We start from the raw sequence: 26,951 nt of genomic DNA on the forward strand, positions 1-26,951 counted from the left end.
CATCAAAATCATCTAGGAATGACTTTTTTTGACCCCAAATTGGTCGAAAATTGCAAAAGTTATGGCTTCTTCAGTTTCTCCTAGGAAATCTCCACTAAAACTAGAGAAACTCCAGTTAACTCCACCAAATTTGGAGTTGTTCCGTATTTTCAAACCATCGAAAGTTCCACTAACTTAACCCCGAATTAATTAAATAATAAGCATAGATTAATTAACGTTAAACTTGGAGTTAGCGTTAAGCGCGTGGTTATCGTTAACAGTTGGCCGACGTTTCATGGTGGTGTTCACATGGGAGGGGGTTGGCCCTCTCCTCCCCCAACTACTAACTGTTTCAACTTTAAATAGAACTTGTGACCATTGGATGTTAAGAAATACGGTGACGGTGTAGTGGTAAGTCTCCAGGCTTATGAGGGTGAGGTCGCAGTTCAATTCCGCCAACCTGCCCATAAAATTTTACAATTGCACGCCAATGCCTATTAGCCATTGGGGAGGGACATGTGGCAGCCTTCGGGCTTGCAAAATGTCACCTTCTCATTGTTCCTCCTCCAACCAATAAATTAATGCCAACTCACCAAACTGTAGACCAACCAGATTGTGCCACTTGGTGAGACCCCACTAGCCGTTGACCAACCCTTTGACCTGCACAGTCACCTACCACGTCAACAGTATGAACTGCTGACTGTGCAGTGGATGTACTTTTTTCTTTAAAAATTCATCTATTTGGCAAAGTAGAGAAAATGTGATATCTTCCTCATATAAGCTCAGTTTTGAGTGAAACAAGTTGCGTTGGGATTGTATTGCCGAGACATACGCGATTGTTCAGTTTTTGAGCGATTTTGAGCACTTTTATTTTTGAGCTAAATACTGATCACCTGATCAAATTTTTAACACTATCGATATGTCACATAATTTTAGAGTGAGGTCCATCCCCAACCAACCAAAATACATAATTCATGTCGTAAACTTTTATATCCAAGCCAATGGGTCATTGGTGATAGGAATGCCTTGACATCTTTGTAATTTTGCAAATTAGACTAGTTGGAATGTTGATGAGCTGATCAATCCAAATGTCCCTTTATGATACTGATTAACTATTAATTCAATTGCTTCTTCCTACTATGGATTGAATCCTACCACCTTGAGTGTACTTTAATATGATATAGTCCTTGATCCTTCTAAAAGGAGGGGTTCATCCCTCCATTTCCCACTAGCTAGTGTTTCTCCAAGTCGATCTCTTCCATTCTTATTTGTCAAATCTTATTCATGGGAGCCCCCAACTCTAACAATGGTTTTTTTTTTAACCTCATTTTGGTCCAAGGTTTGACTACTTTGGATTTTAGAACTTCAAATGGTGGGTTTCCCCTCTAATGTTAGGCGACATGATTTCTTCTAAGTTTGACAATGTACTAGTGGTCTATTTAGTTTCTCAATTGATTGATGCTCTAGGGCTTTGTAGCACTTGATTAAAGTTTTTTTTACTTGGATTCTCTAAGACTTAGATAGTTTTAAGTGAATAACTTCTATAAAGTTCTCATTTCCTACAATGGTTATATTTATAGGAAAATTGGGTGGGCTCACACGATGGTCACTTGTGTGGTTGTCCCTTCTAAAACATACTTCATTAATGTTGTGTATTAGATGTTATTCATGTAGCCAAAGTTGCCTTATGATGGAGTTGACTATGTCACAATTGGTTTTCTTGTCTTAGTCAAATACCCTATGTAAAACTAGTTTATTCTTTTGACCCACTTTTATCTTCGTCATCCATTCATTTATTTATTTGCTAATGACTAATGCACTTTTATTTATCTAATATTCCTTGTGATACTAGCGGTTGAGTAGAAGAAAAAATATCTTGGATGGTGTCTTTATTTCTCTTTTATTTTTCCTCCTACTTTTGTCTACCATGTTGATACTCTTGTCATCAACATTCTTCCTTGCTCTATCCATCCTCTTTTCTCATTTGATCATAGTCAGCTATCATGATCTATGGATGATTACTTCTTATTTGTTTAGTTCGATTAAGAATCATGATACAAATTGAACCCATTTTTCAAAGGTTTTTACCCTACTTTGCCTTAATCGATTGTTCCGTTGGGATTTTTTTTCCAATAATCTACCTACCAAACTAGTTATTTTTTAAGTAAGTTCTCACCTAATAGCACACCCAAGAGTTTTCACCATTAATCTTTATTATTTAATATTGTTTTCTAGGAACCTACTCACCACCTAACTAGTTTTCACATGAATTCCTACCTAGTGGAGCCCCTAAGGGTTTTGACATTTGGATTTTCTTTTGTTTTTTAATCCCAACCAAGATCTTATTCCTTCTTCAATGGTGTTGAAACAATAGAGAGATAGTTGAAGCAGTTTCTAGGTTCTTTTATATACTTGTATTTTACTATTTACTTTTACATATAATTCATATATTTAGGCTATTATCTTAATATAATGTATGATGACATAAACCATGCATATTGGTATACATAGATAAATCAACTACAACAATTTCTAATTATATAGGAAGATACACATAGACAAGGTTCTACCATGGCCTCTTACTCTTTATCCTCCATATTCAATATAGTTGGTGCATGTGCAATCAGTGGGTCTTTAGTTTGGCTCAATCTCTCGCCACAAAAATTCTCATAGTGTGAGAAAATTACTTTGTGCTCTACCTACATACCATTTCTTTGCCTTCTAGCATCCAAGGTCACAACCTAAGAAACTACTCTACAACTCTTATTTCAAGGGGCTCAATCAATTCAATAATTCTAATGTCATTGTCTTGTCCTTTAAGCTCTTTGCATGTGTGTTTCATCCAATTTCTGTTTCTTGAATGCCCTCTTCTCTTGTCATTGTAATGATAATCTCAAAATTAATACTCTTTGTAAGTCAATGCTTGAATCTTATTGGTCAATCATGTTAAAATATATGTATGCTCTTTATGCTCAATATCCTTAGTGAAACTACCTAGTTCGACCATTTTTCTATTGCTTGGTTTATGCTCAATCAATCTTGGGTACTCTTACTTGATGCTTTGTTTCATTGCTAAAAGCTCTATCAAACTTGACCTTTTGCCACTTTGTTGTTGTGAATCACGAGTGATCTACAATGACAACTTCCTATTGAATATCGTAGTGGTGACAATGCTACTGATAAGGGATTTAAATTCTGTGGGGTTACACACAATTGTCTTCATTGCAAGGATGGAAGAAGAGGGCATTGAAAATTCCAGAATGAGGTGGATAGAGCAATTTTTTAATTTAATTGTTTCACTTACTTGTTATCTATTAAATTGCCACCTCTCCCCCTGCAACATCACGTACTGCAACTTCCTTAACTAAAATCTCCCCTGCTCCCCACCCCTCGTAACCAATGTTTGGGTGGAACATTAACATCACCCATTTTACCAACCCACATTAACATCACCCATTTTACCAACCGGCCTTGTGGAATATCACAAATATCAAGTGTTATTTTGTAAATATTATTTTACAATATCGCAAATACTGAGCATGGTACAATTAATATCATTGGTTTATTGTTTTTCCATCCAAACTATTAAATATTAAATTTTCAACATTTTTTAATAATAACGTTAAAAATAAAATATCATGACTCTTAAAAACCTTAAAATTTAAAAGATTTTCAGGCATGACATTAAAGATAAAATACCATGTCTCTAAAAAGCCTTAAAATTCCAACAATTTTCAAACATAACATTAAAGACAAAATATCACAATAATTCCAACAATTTTCAGCCTTCATATTAAAGAAGAAATTCTTATAATTGTTTTTAACCATAGCATTATTTTTTTCACGGTAAATTTTCAACATTTTTTAATAATGACATTAAAGATAAAATATCATGACTACGAAAAACCTTAAAATTCCAAGGATTTTCAAGTATGACATTAAAGACCAGCCTAGATCCATCTTAACTCTGGATCTATCAAGCGCTGAGAGGGATCAAATATCTCAAGGTGAAAACCTCTTTTTTGAGTGCAAAACTTGAGGAAAGGTTTGCACCTCGAGAGATTTGATTCCTCTCGGCGCTTGAGAAATCCACATTTAAGATGGATCTAGGCTAGTTTCAGTCGTGTGCGGCCAAAGAAAATCTAACGAACATATGATTAATTTTATCAATAATATGTAAATTCATCTAATATTAATATAATCATTTTAAATATGTTAAATATGTCTCAGATTAATCTGTCATTTTAATTTTAAAATATGCATAGTTACATCAGTTTGTTGAGATGATAAATATTGTTAATAACTTTAATGATGAAAATGATGAAATAAAAATTTTGAATGTAAAGTGACAATGTAATAGTGTTGAATGATAGAAAATGTGAATAATAAGAATATAGTCAATTACAAATAGTCTTCATTATGATTAATCTCAAACTATTTTCTTCTACTATTCTTATTGTCACCCTTGTTACTTTTGTCATCTTTTCATATCGATTGTCATATTTTCATATTGATTATATGAAAATGACAGGTTAAATTGTAAACCATTTAAATCTTTAGCTCGAGCTATTGTAGTAAACATCATACCTTGTCTCTCTTTCTCTCCAATATTAATAGGTTGAATTACTATAACACAAAAATCAATGTACATTGTCAATAATTTTTTGTGCTTACATTGAAATCAATGCACAATGTTAATCCAATCACTTTAAAATTAATGTATCATCATACATCCAATTACATCAAATCAAAAATTAACATCTACAATGAAAACGATGCATCTAATGCAAGCAATCAGATAATATTGGAAAACAACATTTATACTCAAATAAATGCATCTAATGCAAGCAAACAAATAAGATTAGAAATCAACATTTACACTCAAATGAATGCGTCTAGTGCAAGTAAGCAAATAGGATTATAAACCAACATCTACACTGAAATCAATGCATCTAGTGCAAGTAAGCAAATAGGATTATAAACCAACATGTACACTGAAATCAATGCATCTAGTGCAAGCAATCAAATAGGATTAGAAATGGCCATATATACTGAAATCAATGCATTTAGTGCAGGAAATAAAATAGGATTAAAAATCATCTACATTGAAATCAATGCATCTAGTGCAAGCAATCAAATATTATTAGAAATCAACATCTACATTGAAATCAATGCATCTAATGCAAACAATCAAATAGGATTATAAATCACCATCTACACTGAAATCCATGCATTTAGTGCAAGCAATCAAACAGTAATAGAAATCATGTACATTGAAATCAATTCATATAGTGCAGGCAATCAAATATACTTAAGAATCAACATCTACACTAAAATCAATGCATCTAGTGCAAGCAATCAAATAGGATTAGAAATCACCATCTACACTAAAATCAATGCATCTAGTGTAAGAAATCTTCTTCCCTCTCTCCCCCCTCCATCTCTCCTTATTTGTCTCTCTATCTCAACTGCCAAACACACACTCTCTCTCACTCCATATTTATCAATCTCTTTGTCCCTCCCTCCCTCTATTGATATCTCTCTTCTTACCTCTCTTCACTTTCCATCTATATCTATATCCCTTTGTCTCTCTATATCACCCCTAAAACATACGCTCTCTTTCTCCAATCTCTCTATCTATCCCTCCCTCCTCCTATCCCCCTCTCTCTCTCTTCCCCTTCTCTCCCTCTCCCCTTGGTCTATCTCTCTTCCCTCCTATTGTTCTCTCTCCCTCTCTCTCTGTCCAACTTTCACTCTCTATTTCTTTATTCTTACCTCCCTATTTCTCCCTTTCCAACTCCATCTCTCCTTCCCTCCCTCTCTCCACTCTCTCGCAGCCTCCATCTCTTCCTTCCTCTCTCTCTCTCTCTCCAACTCTATTACTATATCCCTCCCTCTCTCCTCTCTCCTTCTCTCCCCCATTATGTCCTTCTTTGTCTCTTTATATCACTCCCAAACATACACACACTCTCTCCACCTCTCCCTTGTCACTCCTTCTCTCTGTCCACTTATCACTCTCTATGTATTTCTTATTGTCTCCCTCCCCTCCTCCAACTCCATCTCCATATACCTACATCTCTCCTCCTGTCTCTCTCCCTCTCTCCTCCTCTCTCTCAAGTATTCTCTCTCGTAATTCTTCCCTCTCCCTTTATCTCCTGTCTCCCTCTCTATTCCCCCATCACTCTCTCTCTCTCTCTCTCTCTCTCTCTCTCTTTTCCCTCCAATCCTCTCTCTTCCCCCATCGCTTTCCTCCTCTCTCTAAAGTCCCATCTCTTGTTCTTCCTCTCTCTCCCTTTCTCTCCTACCTCCCTCTATATTCCCCATCTCTCTCTCTCTCTCTCTCTCTCTCTCTCTCTCTCTCTCCAACTATGTTACTACATCCCCCCCACTCTCCTTCTCTCTCCCTTATCTCTATCTCTCCTTCTTTGTGTATTTATCTCACCCCTAAACATACACTCTCTCTCTCCATCCCTACCTTGTCACTCCCTCTCTCTCCACTTCTCACTCTCTATGTCTTTCTTCTTCCCGCCCTCTCCCCCCCTCCAACTCCATATCTCTATCCCTCCCTCTATCCTCCTCTCTCGCCCTTTCTCTCCTACCTTCCTCTCTCTTACCCCATCTCTCTCTCTCTCTCTCTCTCTCTCTCTCTCTCTCTCTCTCTCCTCCCCCCTCAATCCTTTCACTATCTCCCTCCTTCTCTCCTTCTCCCTCTCCCAACTCCATCTTTGTGTCTCCTTCTCCTTCTCTTACCCTTCCCTACCTCTCTCACTTCTCTCCCTCTCTCTCTCTTCATTCATCCTCTCCCCTCTCCTTCAGTTTATCTCCATCTCTCCCTTCTCACTCCCCCTATCTCTCCACCTCTATCACTCTATGTCTTTATTCTTCCCTCCCATATATATTACAAATATATTACAAAACTATTACAAAATATATTAAAATTAACATATTACAAAATTATGGTAATGTGGGATTTGATGGATCCATAATTAATTCCCTTAGCATCAATGATTAATAGAGCTCGATGCTAAGATTAATACATCATAAAATATTATAGATTATGGTATATTAACAACTTTGGTTTGCAACTCATTAAGATTATAACCTAATCCATTGATTAATTAATCTTAATTGCTTAATTAAGTATATTCCAACTTATCTATTAATACTTGATAAAATCTACCTCCATTACTTAAAAACATTAAGGGTTACAATTTATTATAAATTGTAACCCTTAATGTTTTTAAGACAAGTAGAGAAAATCATCTACATCTTTTTCAACTATTTGAAAAGCCATCTAGTGAAATTTTCTTCTTCCTTTTTAAATCTTTACATTCATCTAGATTAATCTTAATTGCTTAATTAGGTCTATCCAATTAGAAAAGCTAGTTTTTTCATGAAAAAACAGATTTGTAATGAATTCCTATTTTTACTATTATTCAAGAAAACTCACTGGTAATGAATTCCCTTTAACCTAACAAAAACAATTTTGTCTCTCTTGAATTATTTGGTAAATTATAATATTTCATTTTTTTTCTTTCTAAATAGTAATATTTGACTTTAATGTTTTGATTACAAGGTGCGTTACCAACTTAACTCCATATGATAAAGAAAATACCCCAGTTTTGACAGAGGTGAAAACGTAGAAAAAACATAAAATGCACAAAGGAAGAGTAATCAAAATCAAACCTAGAATGAATTTCTTTCTGACACCAAAATCCTTTCCCACAAATATTATTTCCCACTTCGCACAACTCCCAAAATCCATTCTCTCAAATTATATTTCACACTTCGCACTGTCACCAAAATGCTTCCTCACAAATAGAATTTGACACTTTGTTTTTGTGTTAAATGTATATAGTTAATGTCGACATTAGATTAGTTAGATTAAATTTTACACATTACATTACTTTTACGTTTACATTTATATGTTTATGTTTTTACGTGAGATCTATCCTATACGTTTATGTTTACAGGTTTACGTTTACATGTTTATGTTTTTACGTGAGATCTACCCCCATACTGGGTTGTAAAGCGCTTCTCAGCGCAATAAAATATAACGTCTCTAAAAAGCCTTAAAATTACAACAATTTTCAGACATGACATTAAAGACAAAATATCACAATAATTCCAACAATTTTAAGCCATGGTATTAAAGAAAAAATATTTATAATTGTTTTCAACCATAGCGTTAAAGATAAAATATCATGACTTAGAAAAACCTTAAAATTTTGAATTTTTTTGAACGGTGGAATTAAAATCAAAGAATCACTATACCAAGATTAATTTCTTTTTTAAATGTTAAGAGTTGTCTCATCCTAAGACAACTTGACAGATTGCAACAAAAATTTAAAAATCAACCATCAAATTGACACGTAGTGTAAGTGAACTCAACCCCTTGTAATGAAAATTTAAAGACCAACCATGAAATTGACATATTGTAGGGGCAGACTTGATCCATTATAACGAAAACTTTAAAATCAACTATCAAATTGACACATAATGGGATCGAGTTGCTAGTTAAGGATTGCTACAAACCCTACAAATAATAATCATAATAATAATAATAATAATAATAACAACTAAAACTAAAATTAAAACAAACAAACAAACAAAAACACTAATAATAATAATAATAATAATAATAATAATAATAATAATAACTAAAAATAAAAATAAAAAAACGTGACAAAAAAAAGAGAAAATTTCCCAAAACAAAAAAAATTATGAAAAAATATAAAAAAATTCACACAAAAAACAGAAAATAAAAAACAAATAAATAATGCTTGATTAATTGAAAAACAAAAAAAACAAAAGAAACATTAAAATAAAATAAATAAATAATATATTAAAACATTGAAATAAATAAATAAATAATATATATATATATATATATATATATATATATATATAAAATATTTTTTTATGAAAAAAAAAATGAAAAAGAAAACTTAAAAAAAAAAAAAACATTTTAAAAAATTCATTAAAAACAATTAAAAATAATAAAAATAAAAATAGTAAGGGTGATTCCCAAAATCGCTCTTGCCCCATCTAGGATCCATGAGACCTCTTTTTTTTTTTTAATTGTTTTTTTCATATGTTTTGTTTTGTTTTTTTAATATTTTTTTATTTTTTAAAATATTTTTTATTTTTTATTTTTTAATGTTTTTTTTTCCAATTTATGTTTTTTTAATGTGTGTTTTTTTTTCCAAAAAAATGCTTTAATGATTTTTTTTAAATTATTATTTATAATTGTATTTATTTATTTTTATGGTTTTAATTTTTATTTTTCAAGGATTTTGGTTTATTTTTATTGTTTTTTTAAACTGTATGATTTTTTTTGGTATTATATTTAAAATTTTATCTAGATCATTTTTTAGAGGGAAAAACTTCAAATATCATAAAAATCATAATTTTTTTTTATAAAATTGGTTATTTATCTAATTCTTTTTATTCAATTTTTTCATAAAAATATTTTATTTAATATGTCATTTTTAGCGAAAAGGTCATGGACGTATTTTTCGAATTATATCTATATGCAAAATGTGTATTTTTTGTCTCCCATAATATGCCCTTCGCACTTTTAGTCTACTTATGGGGTTTGGTTTCGTGCCCAATAAGTCAGTTACGAGTTGGAAGTATTAGGTTATTGACGAACCCCATTACTTAGCTTATGTACTCACTTTACCCAACCAACGGACATGGTATCGCTAGCTGTGATTCACTAACAATGTCGCTCGTAGTGCCATACTGTACCGTACCATGCTGGGGTTGACATAGTCGTTGTTCATTGCATGTACATAGTAAAACACTGCACGTAGTTGATTCCCCTGAGTGTTTAAAATTATTATTTTTTAATGATAATTATTTTATGTGTATTGAAGTATTAATTAATAATATATAAATATGTAAAAAATCAGAACCTCAAAATATTAATGTTATTATTTTTTTAACTTTGCAAAAAAAAAAAAAAAATCATAACAAAAAAACAATGCAAAAAAAAAAAAAACAAAAAACACATGTTTGGAAAACCCTTAAAAACCAAACATCTTAGGACAAAAAGCAAGAAGAGGAATAAGACAACTTGAAAAATGATAAAATGATCAACATTTAGAAAAAATTGTTCACACTTAGAATATAGGAAAATTTAAAGTGTCAAAAAAATGCCTTAAGAAAAAATGTTGATGTTTTTCAAAATCCGCATGAAAATCGCCAACATTTAAAAAAACTATCCACACTTAATACATTAAAAAATTTAAAGTATCAAAAATAGGCTCTCTAAAAAAAGGGGTTGATGTTGCATCAACAATTTTCAAAATCAACATGAAATTCACTAATATTTAAAAAAAATGTTCATACTTGATACATAAAAATAAATAAATAAAAATAAAGTGTCAAAAATAAGTCCTCTAAAAAATGGTTGATGTTGTATCAACACTTTTCAAAATCAACAAGAAAATCACTAACATTTAAAAAAATGGTCATACTTGATTATTATGCTAAAAAAAAAAGTTCAAAAATATGCTTAAAAAAAAGGGTGTATTATGAATCAATAATTTCAAAATCGGACGATTTTTTGCTACCTCAAAAAAAACAAGTACTCAGTATAGTTCCCATTTGATAGTTTACTTTGCTTATTCTAATTCAATGAATAAATAAAAGTAGTGAGCCAATCATTAACTTAGCCCATGGTGCACTTAATATTTGTCTATTGAAATACACTTCTTTGGAATTCTGAAATCAATTATATAACTCCTCCAACCATAATGGTTGTTATGTAATATCTCTCCTATGTGGTTGATCACCACATTGAAACTCCTTAAGTACAAAACCCACTTGGGAATTGGATGGTGAAAAAGTAGGAAATAACTTCTTCTTGGCGGTGAACTCCATCATCACACGATTATTAACGAGTCAGCCACAACCACGGTTCTTCTTCACCCTGAGAATAGACTTCATATTCATCAATTTTTGTCATTGGATATTGCAGGTCGCACACCACCCACCCTTGTCATTGGATATGAAAGTCCCACACCATCCACCCTTGGGTTTCTACTGAAAACTTGACATTAGTTGAAAACTAGAGAGGTAGAGAGAGATAGGCTAATCGAGAATCAACAACATGATCAACTCCCCATATATTTATTTATTATTTTCATCCTCAAGAAAATCTTTGAACTGGCATACCATTATTCACTCATGATTTTCTTTGTTGTTGTTGTAACCCACAAGCACTTGCAAAAGTTTTTATCCATTTCGTACCTAATGAAGCGGGAAGTGTATTAATATTGCAATATTGTAATTTTCTAGATTATGTGAAATAAGTTATCAATAAGTAAGTAATATACAAGTAAGAGGAAGATGAGTAATAGTGGAACCAATAGTAACAAATTCTTTGCCTATTTTATGTATTTGTATCACTAAACCTAGTTGCAATTGAGATAACTACCTTGGTTGGTACACCTGGCCTAGTCAATTGACTACCCTCCATTGAATCTTTTACATCTAGTGGACTCATAGGACTTGTTAACTAAGCCTTCGAACAAGCTCCATTATCCCACCTTCTTGCAAGGTCACAATAAAATCAAATTGATCACTGCCTCTCCATTAAATTTAGAGTGTCTAATCGTAAAATGCATGTAATGTCCCTTAGGAAACATCCCTTTTTAACGTCAAGATTTGATTCCTTTTTCCTAGAAGCCCTTCCACCTAAACCCCATTCAAAGCTTTCTTCTTGACTTCACTAAGGATCAAGAATGATCCCCCACACCTTCCACCCTATGATTGCCTTTTGAAGCCCATCAAAAAATGTAATGAATTTTCTCTAAGATAGTTTCCAAATTTTGAAATCCTCTTTATATTAATTTTCCAATTCTTCCATTGCATGGGTTTTGAAATAATGCTTCTTGGTTTAGAGGTTCCCCTAATCAAACATCTTGTAGTGACTTTGTTTCTTCCATATGGTGGCCTTTCAGTCCCTTAACTTGAATCAATTCAATTAAGAGATTGTGTGCTTTAGTATTTTTTTCTCTAGGTAATATTTATCCTTGTTGGAAGATGCCATGTTTTCAAATTCTTGAACAAGGAGGTAGAGGGAAATTCAAAAGCTAAGGATTATACCTTAACTTGTACAAGAATTCAAATCCACTAGGCGCCCTTTCTTTCTTGTGTAGAGAATATTTGTTCGCTGGAGCACAAACCCAAAGGAGAGAAAGGAGGGTATTCATTTGAGGGGCAAGACAAGTTGAGGGATAAAGAAACATCCAACCAACCCATCTCTCATTTTCCTACTTGTCCCGAAGGGAAAATTAAAATATTGAGATGATGCTTTGAGTATTCATCCATTCTCTCAGCCTCTAAAGCTCTTAAATATGTTCGAGAGGGAGCTTCCTCATAATGTCATCGTCCCATATATTGATCAACTTGTAAATTTAGGGAACCATTTCCACCATCCAAGGGTTAATCTAAGAATATTTTCCTATTGTCATGGAAGCACTTCTTGAACAATGCATTTTTTTTGCTAGTGTGTTTGTTTGGTTATGAGACACCATGAGGCTCCCAAAGCAATCTTCATTAACAATGGATATTTTACCCTAGGCCATTTTTGTTTTTGAAACTTATTTATATTATTTTTTCCACCTTTCCACAAAAATTTATGGATTTATTTCACTACTTGTTGCATTGTGCCAAATGGAGCTAGCATAGTTGAATATTGGAAAATTGGAAATGTTGTTAAAATTGATTTAATAAGAAAAACTTTTCCTATCAGGTTCAACCAATGAGACCCCATTTCTATATTTTCCCTATTATACCTTGTAAAATAATAAAAGTTCTAATTGATTAGAGATATTGGTATCCTCAAATACTTAAAGGAGGACCAACATGACGAGTATGAAAAATCTCGTTGTTGATGAGAGTTTTCATTCCACCCATAGATAAGACTTTTTCTATTGTCTACTTTGCAACCTAAAACATTGAGAAATTTCGCTTGATTATTATGGCTTATGCTCCCCATAAGAAGGGTATCATCAACAAACTAAGCGTGATTTTTCTCTTTGAAGCCTTTGGAAATGTTGTTTCCTTGAAGATTGTTTGTTAATATTTCATATTTGATCACGTGACTTAAACATTTTTCCATGATTATGTAAATCACACGAAAGAGGGGTAATTCATGTCCCAATCGAATTTTGTTGTTAAAGAATGTTGTAGGCTTTGTCATTCACTAAAGTGGCTATCCAAGGAAAACTTATATAAAATCTCACCTATAAAATAAGAGATTCATCTAGATTAATTTTTTTGTAAAACTTCAAATGATAAGAGTGTCTTACCTAGTCAATTGTATTTTCCATTTCCATCTTAATTATCATCCCTTTTTCTTCATTACTCGTGCTTGAACCTACTACCTCCTGCACCAATATTATATTTCCAAGGATTTATACTTTTTGCATGATCCCACCCCGTTGAATATAATTTTGGGTGGAATAATTTTGAATCTATTTGCTAGGATTCCGGTCAATGTTTTGTAGGAAAATTTTCATAGAGAGATAGGATAGAATATATAGAAGGAGGAGGGGTTAACCACCCTATGGATTAATCCAAGGTAGGTATAAGTTTTTTCTTTTTGTGTGAGAATATTAGCATACACTTTAAGTTTGATTTGATAATGGCCAACAATCATGAAGAAATGAATCATAAAACTATAAGGATTTGCAGGTTTCTCTAGATCAAGACCCCAAATGAAACTAATAATATTTGTTTCTTCCATCTCCTTGGATAGACCTGACTTCTTGTTTCATGAAATAAATGAAGGGATATGTTTCAACATTGTAGATATGAAATTTGGTTCAACTTCATCTTCATTGGTGTAGACTTCCCAATAGGAAGTAGGCTACCCCAAAAGAAGTAGATCAAGTTTCATATGAGAAGAAGCTAAAATAGGACCAATAAGTAACCAGGATAGCTGAGGAACTTGAGCTCGGAGAGAAGGAAGAGGAAAGGATGAGGGGGGTGAAAGAATGAAAAAGAAAGGTAGAGGAAGAAAAAAGAAAATACGAAGAAGAAGAGAAGAGACAGTAACAAGAAGCAGAGGCCGGAGCTAAAGAAGAAGTTATCAAATCCTACAAAGAAGCACATGACCAGAATTCCCACCAAGACACAATTTTAATGGACATTGATCCAATTCAACCAGTAGTCGCTATCATCATAGGTGGTCCCCTACCAGTTACATAGATGAGCATCACACATCCAGGAAGAAGAAAGTGGTTAGCTTAGGTAGATTCAAATATGATCACACTTTGAATATGATAGTGGAGCACAATGGCAAGACCGTGTCAACTCCTCATTTTCCCTCAATGTCAGTCACCATTGAAAGGCCCATTGTGTCAGACATAGGAAAGATCAACTTATTATGGGCTTAGCATGCACAACATTCTCTCAAGTCACTGTAGAGTCGTTAATATGCCATTATTATTATCACTTTTGAACACTTATTCCACCCATTTCTACCATTCTTCATCATGCCATTTATTATAATTTATCATTTAAATCCATTTTATTAATTATTTATGCTCTCATGAATAAATATTATTTATTTCTCCTTTATTTCTAATAAATTGATGATTATGCATTATTTTACCAATGATAGTTCTAATAAGTTGGTTGTAACCTTATTTACCATTTTTAGCCTCCAAAGTAACTTCCAGATTGAAGATTTGATTTTTAAATCAGCCAACTCAAAAATTCGCTGGTTTAAGGAGTGACAGTTTTGCGGTTAAGATTCTGAGCAAATGAAGACGAATTTGGAAAATCCGGAACATGGGTTTTGTCCAGAATGGGCCCAATTATCTTTGTAAAGAACAATTTTCCCAAATTCGGCTTGTACAGGGAGAAACGCAGGGTTCTTTGAGCACGATTTTCTGAGATTTGCTGTTGCGGCCGCCCTCCAAATCTTAGCTGCAAACCCAAATCCGCCTTGTTCTTGTTGATCAATGGGTTAGAATCAACCTAAATTTGTAAGAGAAATCATGATTGTAATTATCTATGCTCTGATCTTTCTCTATTTAATGAAACCAAAGATCAGAGGGCGGGGGAAGAAAAGGACTGTTGTTGTAATTATAAGTTTCAGAACAACTTTGATCATGGAGTCTTGTTGAGATCTGATTTTGTATACTTCTGTTAATGCAATCAATATAAAGGATTTGGTGTTCAATTCGTCCCTGCATCTGAAGTAAGTTACGGCGGTGCCATTGGAAGCTACGGGCCCGGCTCCAACGGACACTTGCCGTTGTATTGTTATACGGTAAATTGTGTTTGGTTTGTTTATTTCTATTGTTTCAGCAATCTGATATATCTTTCATATGATAGACTATGCTTTATACTTAATATCTGAATCTGAATAAGTTCTTTAACTCATGTCTCTGTATTACGCGAAGTGAATCTATTTGAATTGCATCTATTTCCATAGCAAGATATTTGTATAAATGTTATCATCATTGGATTCATATAAAATAAGTATTTGCGAGGCTTGAAGACAATATTACTTTGTTCAGAAACGTAATCATATCATTCAATACTTTCAGATTGCTATATTAATGTAAATCATGTACATACGGGTGATAGTTGTTGTTTCGTAATTCATTAAGGATTGCTGTTCCATTTGATTGCTGTTGTTCCATTTGATTATTGTTGTTCCATTTTACTGCTGTATCATTTATTGCTGTCCCATTTCCATTTCGCCGTTCCGTTTTACTTTCTGCTGATTTATTTACTTGCCTTTATTGCTTTGGTGTGAGAGAAGGTCTAAAGCTGTAGTGAGTCAGCAAGTCGCTGCTTAGCTCCCAGATCTTTGGTCCATGCTCTAATTTCCATTCCATTTACTTGCATTTACTGTTTTAGTGTGGGAGGAGGATCAAGGCTGTCGTGAGACACAACAGACGCTATTATGCTCCCAGATCCATGATCCATACTCTAATTCCTTTTCCTTCATCAATTTCTAGAGGAATGAGTTATTGCTACTATATCCTCGATTGATGGTCGTTTGAATGAATGATTTTAGTTTAGAACATTTCAGTTTCTTGCTTTAGATTTTGCTTCCAGCTTTCATTTACTTTTTCATTTTAAGCACTATACTGCAAAACATTACTCTTAAGTAAATAGCCGCCTCAGACAGAGTACACTCTTGAAATAAAAAGTCGTCCCTGGGTTGATAATTAATGTGAGGTAATTAGGAGTTCCCAAAACACCTTTTTATCGCTCCACATTTTGGCGCCGTTGCCGGGGAGAGTGTAGCCATTTCTAAAGAGTAGTGTGAATCTGATGAGTGCCTGTTAGGGAAGAGTTGGATTTTAAAAATGGAAGGTAAGAACCTGCGTACGGAGCATGTAAAAGCCCTGCTCCCCCGTCCTTTTTCCAGCAGGACTATTAAAGAACCTAAGGTAGAAATAGATGTTTGAATTTTTGTGTGAATGATTAGGAAAAAGATAGAAATTTTTAAAAAATGAATCACATGATCTCATGCAAGTGGTGATGTAAGCACCACCCATTTCACTAACCGATTGACAGGAAAATTTGAAGAAGGAGCCTCAAAGAAACACATGAAGAACATCTTCTATTATGGTAAGAAATGGCTCACGTTTCTACTTTTGAATTTCCTATCAAAGATCTAGGAGTGACACAAATGCACATAATTCCCCCATCTTTACCAAATTTTCATGGTTTAGCAAATGAAGATTCACATACATTTATGTTTGAGTTTGAAATACTTTGTGGAGGATATGATTATTGTACTAATGATCAAAGATTGAAAGTGTTTCCTCTTACTCTAAAAGGAGCAGCTCTCCGATGGTTCATGAGCCTAGGTGGGAATTGCATCCAATCATGGGAGGACATGAAGAACATATTCTTGAAAAAGTACCAAGACTATTGCAAAGCCAATGAAGATATTTTCTATATGATACAAGGGGAAGATGAAAGTTTGGAGGACTATGTAGATCGATTTCAATACAACCTTCAAAAATCAAAATATAAGCATTTGGAGAAAGAGATATTAAAAACACTCCTTCTTAAAGGAATCAAAGATGAATTTTTAGAACTTTTAAATCTGATAGGAAAAGGTGATGTTTTTCAGTTATCATATGATGATGTTTGTGAGTTGGGCATAAGGTATTCAAGAGGAATCTCCAAGGCTGGTAAGAATCTTAGAGATGTTTTTTCTTTGTTTTCCAAATCTGCTACAAGAATAGGAGACATAAGAGCTGAAATCAATGTTTTATTTGAAAATTTTAAAGTTGACTTTATTAGCTCTCTAAATGAAAAATTGGATGTTTTGCAGGTTCATAAAAATGAAGAATTTGATAAAGTGTTTTGCCCTCATGACCGAAAGGAGCATCTCATAGATACTCACTCTTCCTTATCTAGGATGGAAGTAGCATATCAAAGAGGTAAGAAAGCTGCAACAAGGCCTACAGGTATGGTTCAAAACACTTTTTCTCCATTGTCATACTTGCATAATCCATTATGGAATGCTAATGTGTTAGGGCAGCCATGTCAATTTCAATATAACCACCTATCTTGTTTACAAGTTGGGCATGATTCATCTTATGATAGCATGACTACTCTCCCTCATCTTGTAGCACAAACACATTCTCCATATTTTTCACCAGCTCTTTCACAACATCCTGCTTGCATACCAAATTCATTCACTCAACCCAACCTACCACATCATCACAATGCTCCATTCTTTACACATTTTCCTGCTCAACTAATTCCACACCCTCACCATAATAAACCAGTACAACATGCTTACAATGTTGAGCTGGAAAATTTACCCACCCTTCCCACCCATTATATCTCACATGCGCCATTAAAGAAAACCTACAATGAGATTCAGAATGTTTCAAATGCAAAAATTGTAGAAGCTATGGAAGAAAATGAGGTTTCTTTTACTATGCATCAACAAACTATTTTAAAAGCTCAAGAACTTCATGATATGATGGCTATGCGAAATCAAGAAAATAAATGATACATTGAAAATTGGTTTCACTCAATCATTTGTTTGCAACATCACTCTATGCTTCAACAATTTTTGATATCATTTTTTCAAGGGAAGCCACCTTCTCATACCTTAATTTTTATCAACATGTATTTTTCAAATTTGGGTATGTGCATACTAGAAGCCTTATTTCGAAAATGGCTTCAGTGGAAGTACTCATACACGTAGTCATATTCATCCTTCAATCAAAGTAGGTTAAAATAAAACAAAATAAGGACATAAATAAGTGCATTTTGTTCTTTTGTAAAACTAGGGTTTTTGTTGCAATATGCTATGCAAATCAACATCGGTGATAATTTTTTTATAATTTGTGTTTGTAGATGAATCATAATGGAAATAAAAAGTTCTACAAACACTCATTTTCATTTTTATCACCAATTTGAAAAAATGCTTGAATATCATTTTTTTGGCTTGCGAGCTTGATGAACTTTCTGGAAAAACAGTCGGGACAGTCATGTTTTGAGGGACCAAAAGTGAATATTTTTAAAACCTGTTTCTATCCTAGGTAGCCCTTGATGTCTACTTTCTAACCCAATTTGAATTACTCAATTTGGATTTGAAATGAAAAAGTTAGAACCAAAACATTGACAGGGTGTCTAGCGGGCAGCTCAGGAACAAAGTTGGGACAGTCAGTTTTTGGAGGCCTAAATGACCATATTTTTAAAACCTGTTTCTATCCTAAGTTTCTCTTGATGTCTACTTTCCAATCCAATTTGAATCACTCAATTTGGATTTGAAACGAAAAAGTTAGAGCCAAAACATTGACCGGATGTCTAGCGGGCAGCTCAGGAACAGAGTTGGGACAGTCAGTTTTTGGAGGCCTAAATGAATGAATTTTTAAAACCTGTTTCTATGGTAGGTTCCCCTATGAATCTAGTTTACAATGCAATTGGAATCACTCATTTTTGATATCGTATGGGGAAATTATGATCAAAATACTGACTGTCTATCGTAAATCAGCACCCTTAAAACTATGTCTTTCCAGCTGCTCCTTAATGTATTTGACCTATCAATTCTTCTTGTCTTCAAAACCTGTTTCTATTGGAGATCAATAAATTAATCTATTTTCATTTCCAATCTGAATCATTCGAATCCGACATCAAACGAAAAAGTTATGCTTGAAATATCAACTGTTGGTCTAAGCCGGGTAATCGAAAATGACTATGTTATGCAGGTTGTTCTAGCTAAAATTGACATATCATATCATTGAATCTTTAAAACCTGTTTCTACTGGAGATAAAACTTTGATTTAGCTCTCATTTGGATTTGGAATCACTCAATTTGGACGAAAAACAAAGAAGTTGTGATTAAAACACTGCTGGTTAGTATGGTCGACCACTGCTCTCCCGCAGGTAACAAATAAAGTTTACTTTGTTATTTTCTCTATGGATTTGTTATAACAGAGTAACTACTTGTTGTTTTTTGCATAATTCTTGGATTAGGGGAGCCCGATCACCTCTCTTTCTCCATGATTGAATGTTTTAATGCAGGTAGACACTCGTTTTTTGCAGGTCTTAGGAAAATAAAGAAGGTCAATTTATGGACGAGTGATTTTTCAAAAAAAATTTTATAAAACAAAGGAATTTTATCCAAATCATTAGCCAACGGATTCATAATAGAACAAATGAAGAATTGATTTCCATTTGAAGATTCATGTCATGTCTTTGCTGCCAAAACATTTTTCGAATAGATCATTTTTTTGACATAACATCATAGCTATTGCAACTCAATTTATTTTACATATTTTTTTTAAATAAAATGTTTTTTTTTTCTAATTTCTTTTATATTTTGTGTTTCAGGTGTTGCTTCATTCAAACTGCAACTCATCCTCAGCAACAATGCAGTGAACAGCTAATTCATTCTTTGCGTGTTTTTGCTATTTTTGTTGTTCCTTTCGAAATGGAACAACATTTGTGTGATTTTGCTGTTCCTTTTCGAAATGGAACAGCACTTGCGTGTTTTTGCTGTTCCTTTTCGAAATGGAACAACATTTGTGTGTTTTTGCTGTTCCTTTTCGAAATGGAACAGCATTTGTGTGTTTTTGCTGTTCCTTTTCGAAATGGAACAGCATTTGTGTGTTTTTGCTGTTCCTTTTCGAAATGGAACAGCATTTGTGTGTTTTTGCTGTTCCTTTTCGAAATGGAACAACATTTGTGTGATTTTGCTGTTCCTTTTCGAAATGGAACAGCACTTGTGTGACTTTGCTGTTCATTTTCAAAAAGGAACAGCACTTGCGTGTTTTGACTGTTCCTTTTCGAAATGGAACAGCATTTGTGTGTCTTTGCTGTTCCTTTTCGAAATGGAACAGCATTTGTGTGTTTTTGTTGTTCCTTTTCGAAATGGAACAACATTTGTGTGTTTTTGCTGTTCCTTTTCGAAATGGAACAACATTTGCATTTGTGTGTTTTTGCTGTTCCTTTTCGAAATGGAACAGCATTTGTGTGTTTTTGCTGTTCCTTTTCGAAATGGAACAGCATTTGTGTGTTTTTGCTGTTCCTTTTCGAAATGGAACAGCATTTGTGTGTTTTTGCTGTTCCTTTTCAAAAAGGAACAACACTTGCGTGTTTTTTGCTGTTCCTTTGCGAAAAGGAACAACACGCGCATGTTTTTGCTGTTCCTTTGCGAAAAGGAACAGCACTTGTGTATTTTTGCTCATCCTTTGCGAAAAGGAACAACATTTGAGTGTCTCTGTTGTTCCTTTCTCAGAAGAAACAACATTTGTGATTTTTCGAACGACATTTGCATTTTCACGTTTTTTGTATGTATTTTTGTTTTTTTGGTGTGCATTTTCTTTGATGTTCCTTACACGAAACACCGCTTTGTGAGTGTTTTTGCTGTTCGTTCAAAAGAGCAACACTTTGGGAATATTTTTGAGGGCAACCATTTCATTTCTCTTGTGGGATTATTCATAGTCAGCTCAACCACATTCTCCTGATTCTCTTTCATGGCATGAAGTACACTATTTTTATGAGGACAAGAATTATGGATTCTTTTGAAGCAAGTATTATCATTTACGTTATGATCTTTAACAGGACAGCTCCTTGATGACAGATTTTTTTTTCAAAAGAGACACAATTATTTATATACTACTTTACTGCATTGTTTTCTGTTGAACATGATATTGATTGATCATCTTAATACCATGCTGGTTCCATCATCCCTGGTTATAATCTTCTTTATCTGTAATAAATGAGATTATGGGTATATTTTTTTTCTATTGACATCTTCAACTTCTTCCGCCATCCCTGCTCTTAAGGAGTACTGAGCCTCCCTCTTTTTTATCATAAAAATGTGTAATAATAACAAAATTTTGTTCGCAGATGGAGGATAGGGGGTCTCATTACGAGCCAGCCTACCATGTTCATAAGGATGTAACAAAGTGACATTCTCATTATGGCCACCACACCAGGGTTATGATCCATTGGATAGCCAAATTATCCTTGGAACAGGAGGTCTCATCACGAGCCGGCCTGATCACTTTTGCTACCTCCTAGTGAATGGCAGTGTGGTTATCTGGTTACCATGCCAGCACACTGATCTCTTCTGTAGAACAACACTAAACCTCTCCATTTATAAATTGAGGATTCTGGCTCATATGGGTTAAAAAGCAACCCTGCCGAGGCTATGGACGCCTGCTGGCAGCAACGGCTCTGCTTATGGTATTGAAGTTATATCTTTTCGTCAATTATTATTATAATACCCTTTTCTTATTTTCTTTTTATCAGAGAAGTTATTTCCTTAACTTTTTCCCTGTTTGAACCTTTATGCATGAGAAATTGTTTTATGATCAATCACATCATTTTCAGCTAGAATACCGTCAGCAAACCATCTTTTTAGCATATTGTTGTCCTTTTTCGTTTTGCATAAACTATCATCACTCCAAAGCGTCCTATCTCTTATTCATAACTATCTTTACACACTTTGCTCTCAAAATAACCATAACTTTCACCGTCCTATCATTGATAAGTGCACTCTGCCTCCCTTACTGATATATTGTTCTTTCCATTGCCTTGCCGTCAGCACCACCCCTTTCATATGCTTTATGGTTATGGAACCCATTTTCCAATTGGAGGGGGGAATGTATGCATTATGGGATTGCATGCGACATGATTACTGCACTTTGCCATACCTTGTTGATTTGAGTTTTTCTAATTGCAATTTTGCATGCATCTTATCTGTTGATATTCAAAGCTAACACTATGGATTCAAGCACATTGTATGCAAAATCGTGCTTTGTTTACAGGAGAACAACAAGTATGGGCAAAATTCTATTCACAGCATGACCGCACTATTGCAACTAACCAGTGTTGATAATATCGGTATCGGGAAAATATCGGCGAGGGTCCGGAAAATATCTTATCGGAAATATCGGCGAAAATATCGGCAAAATATCGGCAAATATCGGCAAGCATAAAAAATGCATAATATATTCATTTTTTTTCAGATTTCTAAACATATAAAGCAATAACAACATGAACTAAACACATTGGCACATAAATATGAAGAAAACACTGATATATATGATGTCAAATAGAAATGATATATCAAAGGCGATACCAAATCGTGCTAATCCCTGATAATTGTCCATTCAAGGACTCAAATGTGGAGAACCAATACAAAATAACATCACATATAATAATAAAAGTATCTCATCATCATGAGTTACATGTAGCATAACAAATAAAACTAGCAGCTATCTATCTACTGCCCTCTCCCCCTTTTACGGGAAAACATGATGGGCTGTTTGTCAGGCCTGCCCCTAGTAGTAGAAGGCCCTGACACTGCCTCTGCACCTAATGTCAAATAATGAGTGATAGGCATGGAGCTATGCTCTCCTATATCTATAGCAGATGGTGTTGATGCTGATGCTCCCGCAGTGTCCTCCTCCAGCTCCTCCTGCTCCTCCTCTAAGTGCTGCTGCTCCTCTGACTCCGAGTCCTCCTCTTGCTGCCCCTGCTCTAATGGATCATCTGCCACTGGCTCCTCCAACCATGAAGGTGACTCCTCCAATATGGGCTCCTGAGACTCCACCCTCCACGGAGACAATACATCAATGTTGTCTAAGGAAATGGCATCTGGATCCACTGGTGATTCTATTTGCCTCACTCGAAGTCGGATGTTGTAATGCACATACACCAAATCGTTGAGGCGTGCGAACTCCAACCTGTAAGAGTGTCAAAAAAAGTAATGAGTCTTGACTCTTGACTCTTGAGTCTTGACACTTGAAGGTCATAAATTAAAAATTAAAAATTACAATAAGTGTAATTGCTCAACTGAAGGCTTGAGTTCAAAGTTATACCTGTTGCGCTTTTTGGCGTGTATTTTCTCAAATACACTCCAATTGCGCTCACACCCTGAAGAGCTACATGTTTGACTCAAGATTCGCATAGCCAAATTTTGCAAATTTGGTACCCTTGCACCATAGCTTCGCCACCAAAGATCTACAACAAAATAATGAAATAAAAAATTCAAAAACTTAAAAGTTAAAACATAATTAAATTCAAATTTATAATTTCTAATGAGTGATGACTTGTCACTTACGTGGCATGAAGAGGGCCCTTTCCTTAATGGCATCATCAAAGCCAAATAGGCCAACACAATCCTGATAATTATGTATCTCGCGGCTGATTTTGAGACGAAGCTCAGAATCAGGTACCATCCTCTCAATACAGGAATGGAGCCCTTCAATCACCTCGCCATCAAAACGAAAATTGCATTTGTATGCAAATGCAGGGTTGAGGAAGAGTGCTGCTGCATGAATGGGTCGATGAAGCATCCCTGTCCACCGACTATCGATCACATCCCATAACATCATCTGCCTATTAAGGCCAGCAGAACCCTTGTCTGCATAATAGGAACGAATGGCCTCCTTGGCCCTATCCATGCCCTCATACAAATAAGGCATTGCAGGCTTCTCTCCATCCACCAATCTAAGAACCTTTACTATAGGTTCGCTAACTGCACATGCTTCTTCTACTCCACGCCAAAATGTCTCAGAGTACACCATTTTTTCAATGGCTTTCCCATCAGGTCTCCTGCTGTATCTACAACCACGCCAATCATTAGACACAAACATTTGCTTCAACTCGTACTGACATCGAAGCAAAGACTGAAGAGTAATAAAGGTTGTGGCAAAACGTGTGATGGCAGGACGCCGCAACTCCTTGTTTCCTGTGAACCTCCTCATAAGGCTAAGAACAATAGCATGGTTATAAATAAACTTGGGGATGCTCCTAGCCATATGAACTGCCTCCTTGATGAAGGAGAGTTTCCCCATATCCTCAAGCAACAAATCAAGACAATGCGCTGCACATGGAGTCCAGAACAATGTGGGATGCCTCTCCATAAGCATTCTGCCGGCAGACACATAATTAGCTGCATTGTCTGTTACGACTTGCACCACATTCTGCACACCAATCTCCTGAATGAACCCATCTAACAACTCACATATCGTTGCTGCATCTTTGATATGTTCTGATGCATCCAACGATTTAATAAACATGGTACCTTTAGGACAATGTACCAAGAAATTTAGAAGGGTCCTACCCTTCCTATCCGTCCAACCATCAGACATCACTGTGCATCCAGTGACTTCCCATGTCTGTTTCAACTCCGCCAATCTAGAGTTGATGTCCTCTTTTTCTGCTTGAAGAATTGGCCCCCGCAACTCCTCATATGTTTCACTTTTGTACCCTGGGCCCACAACAGCAATAGCATCACACATTGGTTGCCAAAATGGATTGGTTTTTGTGATGCTGAGAGGTAAGTCGCTCCAATAAATACACCTCCCCATGACTCTATCTGCTTCTTCCTTCTCCTTTTTTTTGACAAGCGATTTTATGCCAGGTTGTGCTCCAGCTCCTGTTCGTGGAACAAAAAATGATGACCTCGCATTCACACTAGCATGTGATGGTGTGCCAGTTGTGGAGCCCCTCCCACTAGCGCCAGTAGGGCCACTACCCTGAACATCAAAATCATGAGAAGATATCCCAAAGGATCTACCTGCACGTTCAGCTTTGTTTCTTTCCGCCTCTTCCTTCTTTCTGTCCTTTTCTTCAATTGCCTCAAGAGCTTTTCGTATAAGCTCCGGACTAGAAACTCTACAAATGCCAACATCATGTCCAGGGAGTCTAGCAAGATGGTATTTCAGTCGTGTAACCCCACCTGTCATCTTGTCCCCACACAATTTGCATGAAAGATATGCACGATTTGTCCCACCATCAGGGATCCCATACTCCCAAAATGGGTCCAAGTTTTTTGGCATATTTGTATTTTGTAGTGGGCTCCGGCTAACTCAAAAGGAAACCTACAGCACCAAAAAAAATTTAGAATTAGTAACTTAATAAGTTATTAAGCAATATATAACCCTTGTTTTTTTAATATATAAAATTTAAATTTATAAAATTCTGAAGAAAAGCTCAGATCGATCATCGAACTACCCAGAAGAAATGTCAAGCATAAAATCAAAATTCTGGGCAATTCTGTGAATAAAACACTGCAGACCTGGGCCCATAGACTGAAGTTCTCAAGGGAATCGAACGGGCTATTGACACTTATCGAAAGATGGACTGCTGTTTTTTGAATTTTCTGACCAAAATAAAATAACATCTTTAAAAAATTAGCCAATGATGTGGCTAAGTTAATGTTTACAATGTACATTGTCTCACAGGTCTGAGCTCTAAAAGGTCTTCACTGAATTTGGTAATTAACAATTTAACACAGGTCCAAATTTTTCTACAAATGCTACAGGTCTATAATTCCAAATTTTTCTACAAATGCTACAGGTCTATAATTCCAAATTGCTACTAATTAATGGCAGCATGACAGCAGTAATCTTGATTCTTGACATAGTGACCTGATGACTGTAATGATAGTTGTTGTAACTTGTGACATGACAGTGACATAGAATTAGGCTTGCACTCCATTACAGTGGTGACACAATGATTCTCATTAACACAGTGACAATCTCTGTGGTAACTTGACACACATCTCAAAAGCTCTCTATTTCAGTATAAACAATGTGAAGGATCGCTTGACTGCAGCTCATGACTTGTTCTTACAATGGCTCTGGTTTGCATCTTTAATGGTGTCACTATACTCTGCATTATACTGTGGCATTGGGTTCGATAACATGTGGTGGCATAGTCTCAGACTCTCATATGGCAGTGACAAAGACACATGGTTATAACTTTTAACTTTTTATTATTTAACATTCACACATAAGTTATACATTTTGTCTATGTATCATTAAGGACTTTGGACAGTATCGAATTCCCATCCGAGACAACCAACTCTGATTTCTCATGTCCGGGACTAAAAATTGATGCCAACGTTTTTCTCGGACACTGTAATTTTAACGAATTATTTTTCTGTGGGAGATAATAATAGTACCAAAATTTTTCTTTGGGACTGTGAGTAATGTTAAGTTGTTAACCTTTTCTTCTATTCCCAGCAGTGTTGAAAATTTTTCTTTGGTATTCAGACAGACATGATATTCAGACATGATATTAAACCCTCCGCAGCCAAAGTATTAACGGTTGGGGAATAGTGAATACGCATACCTGGAAAGTTGTAAACACATAAACTGGAACCCTCCGCAGCCAAAACCCTCCGCAACCACCGTTGAAACTTCGCAGCGTCTCCAGGCTCCAGCTCTAACGAAAATTCGAAACAGAAATGGATCATTTACGGCCAAACCCCAATTTATAAATGCTGCCGGCGATTTTTATGGTCGTTGCGCGATATTTGCAAAAAAATCGCCGAGATTTCGGATATATCGCGAGAAATTCAAAACTAGAAAAAATCGCGAGAAATTACAGCCGAAATTTCGTTTTGGTAAAAATCTCGCGATATTTACGATTTTCGCCGAAATATCGGCGATATTTTCAACACTGCAACTAACAGACGCGGCTCGACCAACTTGCGA

The 26,951-nt window shown here is 34.9% G+C and overlaps 1 protein-coding gene across 1 annotated transcript in view; it reads right to left on the reverse strand.

Annotated features, from left to right (window-relative positions):
* The window catches only part of LOC149225276 (uncharacterized), a 77,465-nt gene extending 52,866 nt beyond the window's left edge, over positions 1-24,599 (reverse strand). Inside the window, exons 1-3 of the mRNA XM_089379903.1 lie at positions 23,567-24,599; positions 23,325-23,466; positions 23,075-23,189 (exon numbers count right to left, since the gene is read on the reverse strand). Of these exons, the coding sequence (XP_089236029.1) occupies positions 23,075-23,189; positions 23,325-23,466; positions 23,567-24,599 (1,290 nt within the window). The remainder of the gene's footprint in view (positions 1-23,074; positions 23,190-23,324; positions 23,467-23,566) is intronic.
* Between the last annotated feature and the right edge of the window lie 2,352 nt (positions 24,600-26,951).

Source organism: Pinus tabuliformis, chromosome J, assembly GCF_031772625.1.
Source record: "Pinus tabuliformis cultivar Carrire ecotype Pingquan chromosome J, CPIR1, whole genome shotgun sequence".
Taxonomy (NCBI): Eukaryota; Viridiplantae; Streptophyta; class Pinopsida; order Pinales; family Pinaceae; genus Pinus; species Pinus tabuliformis.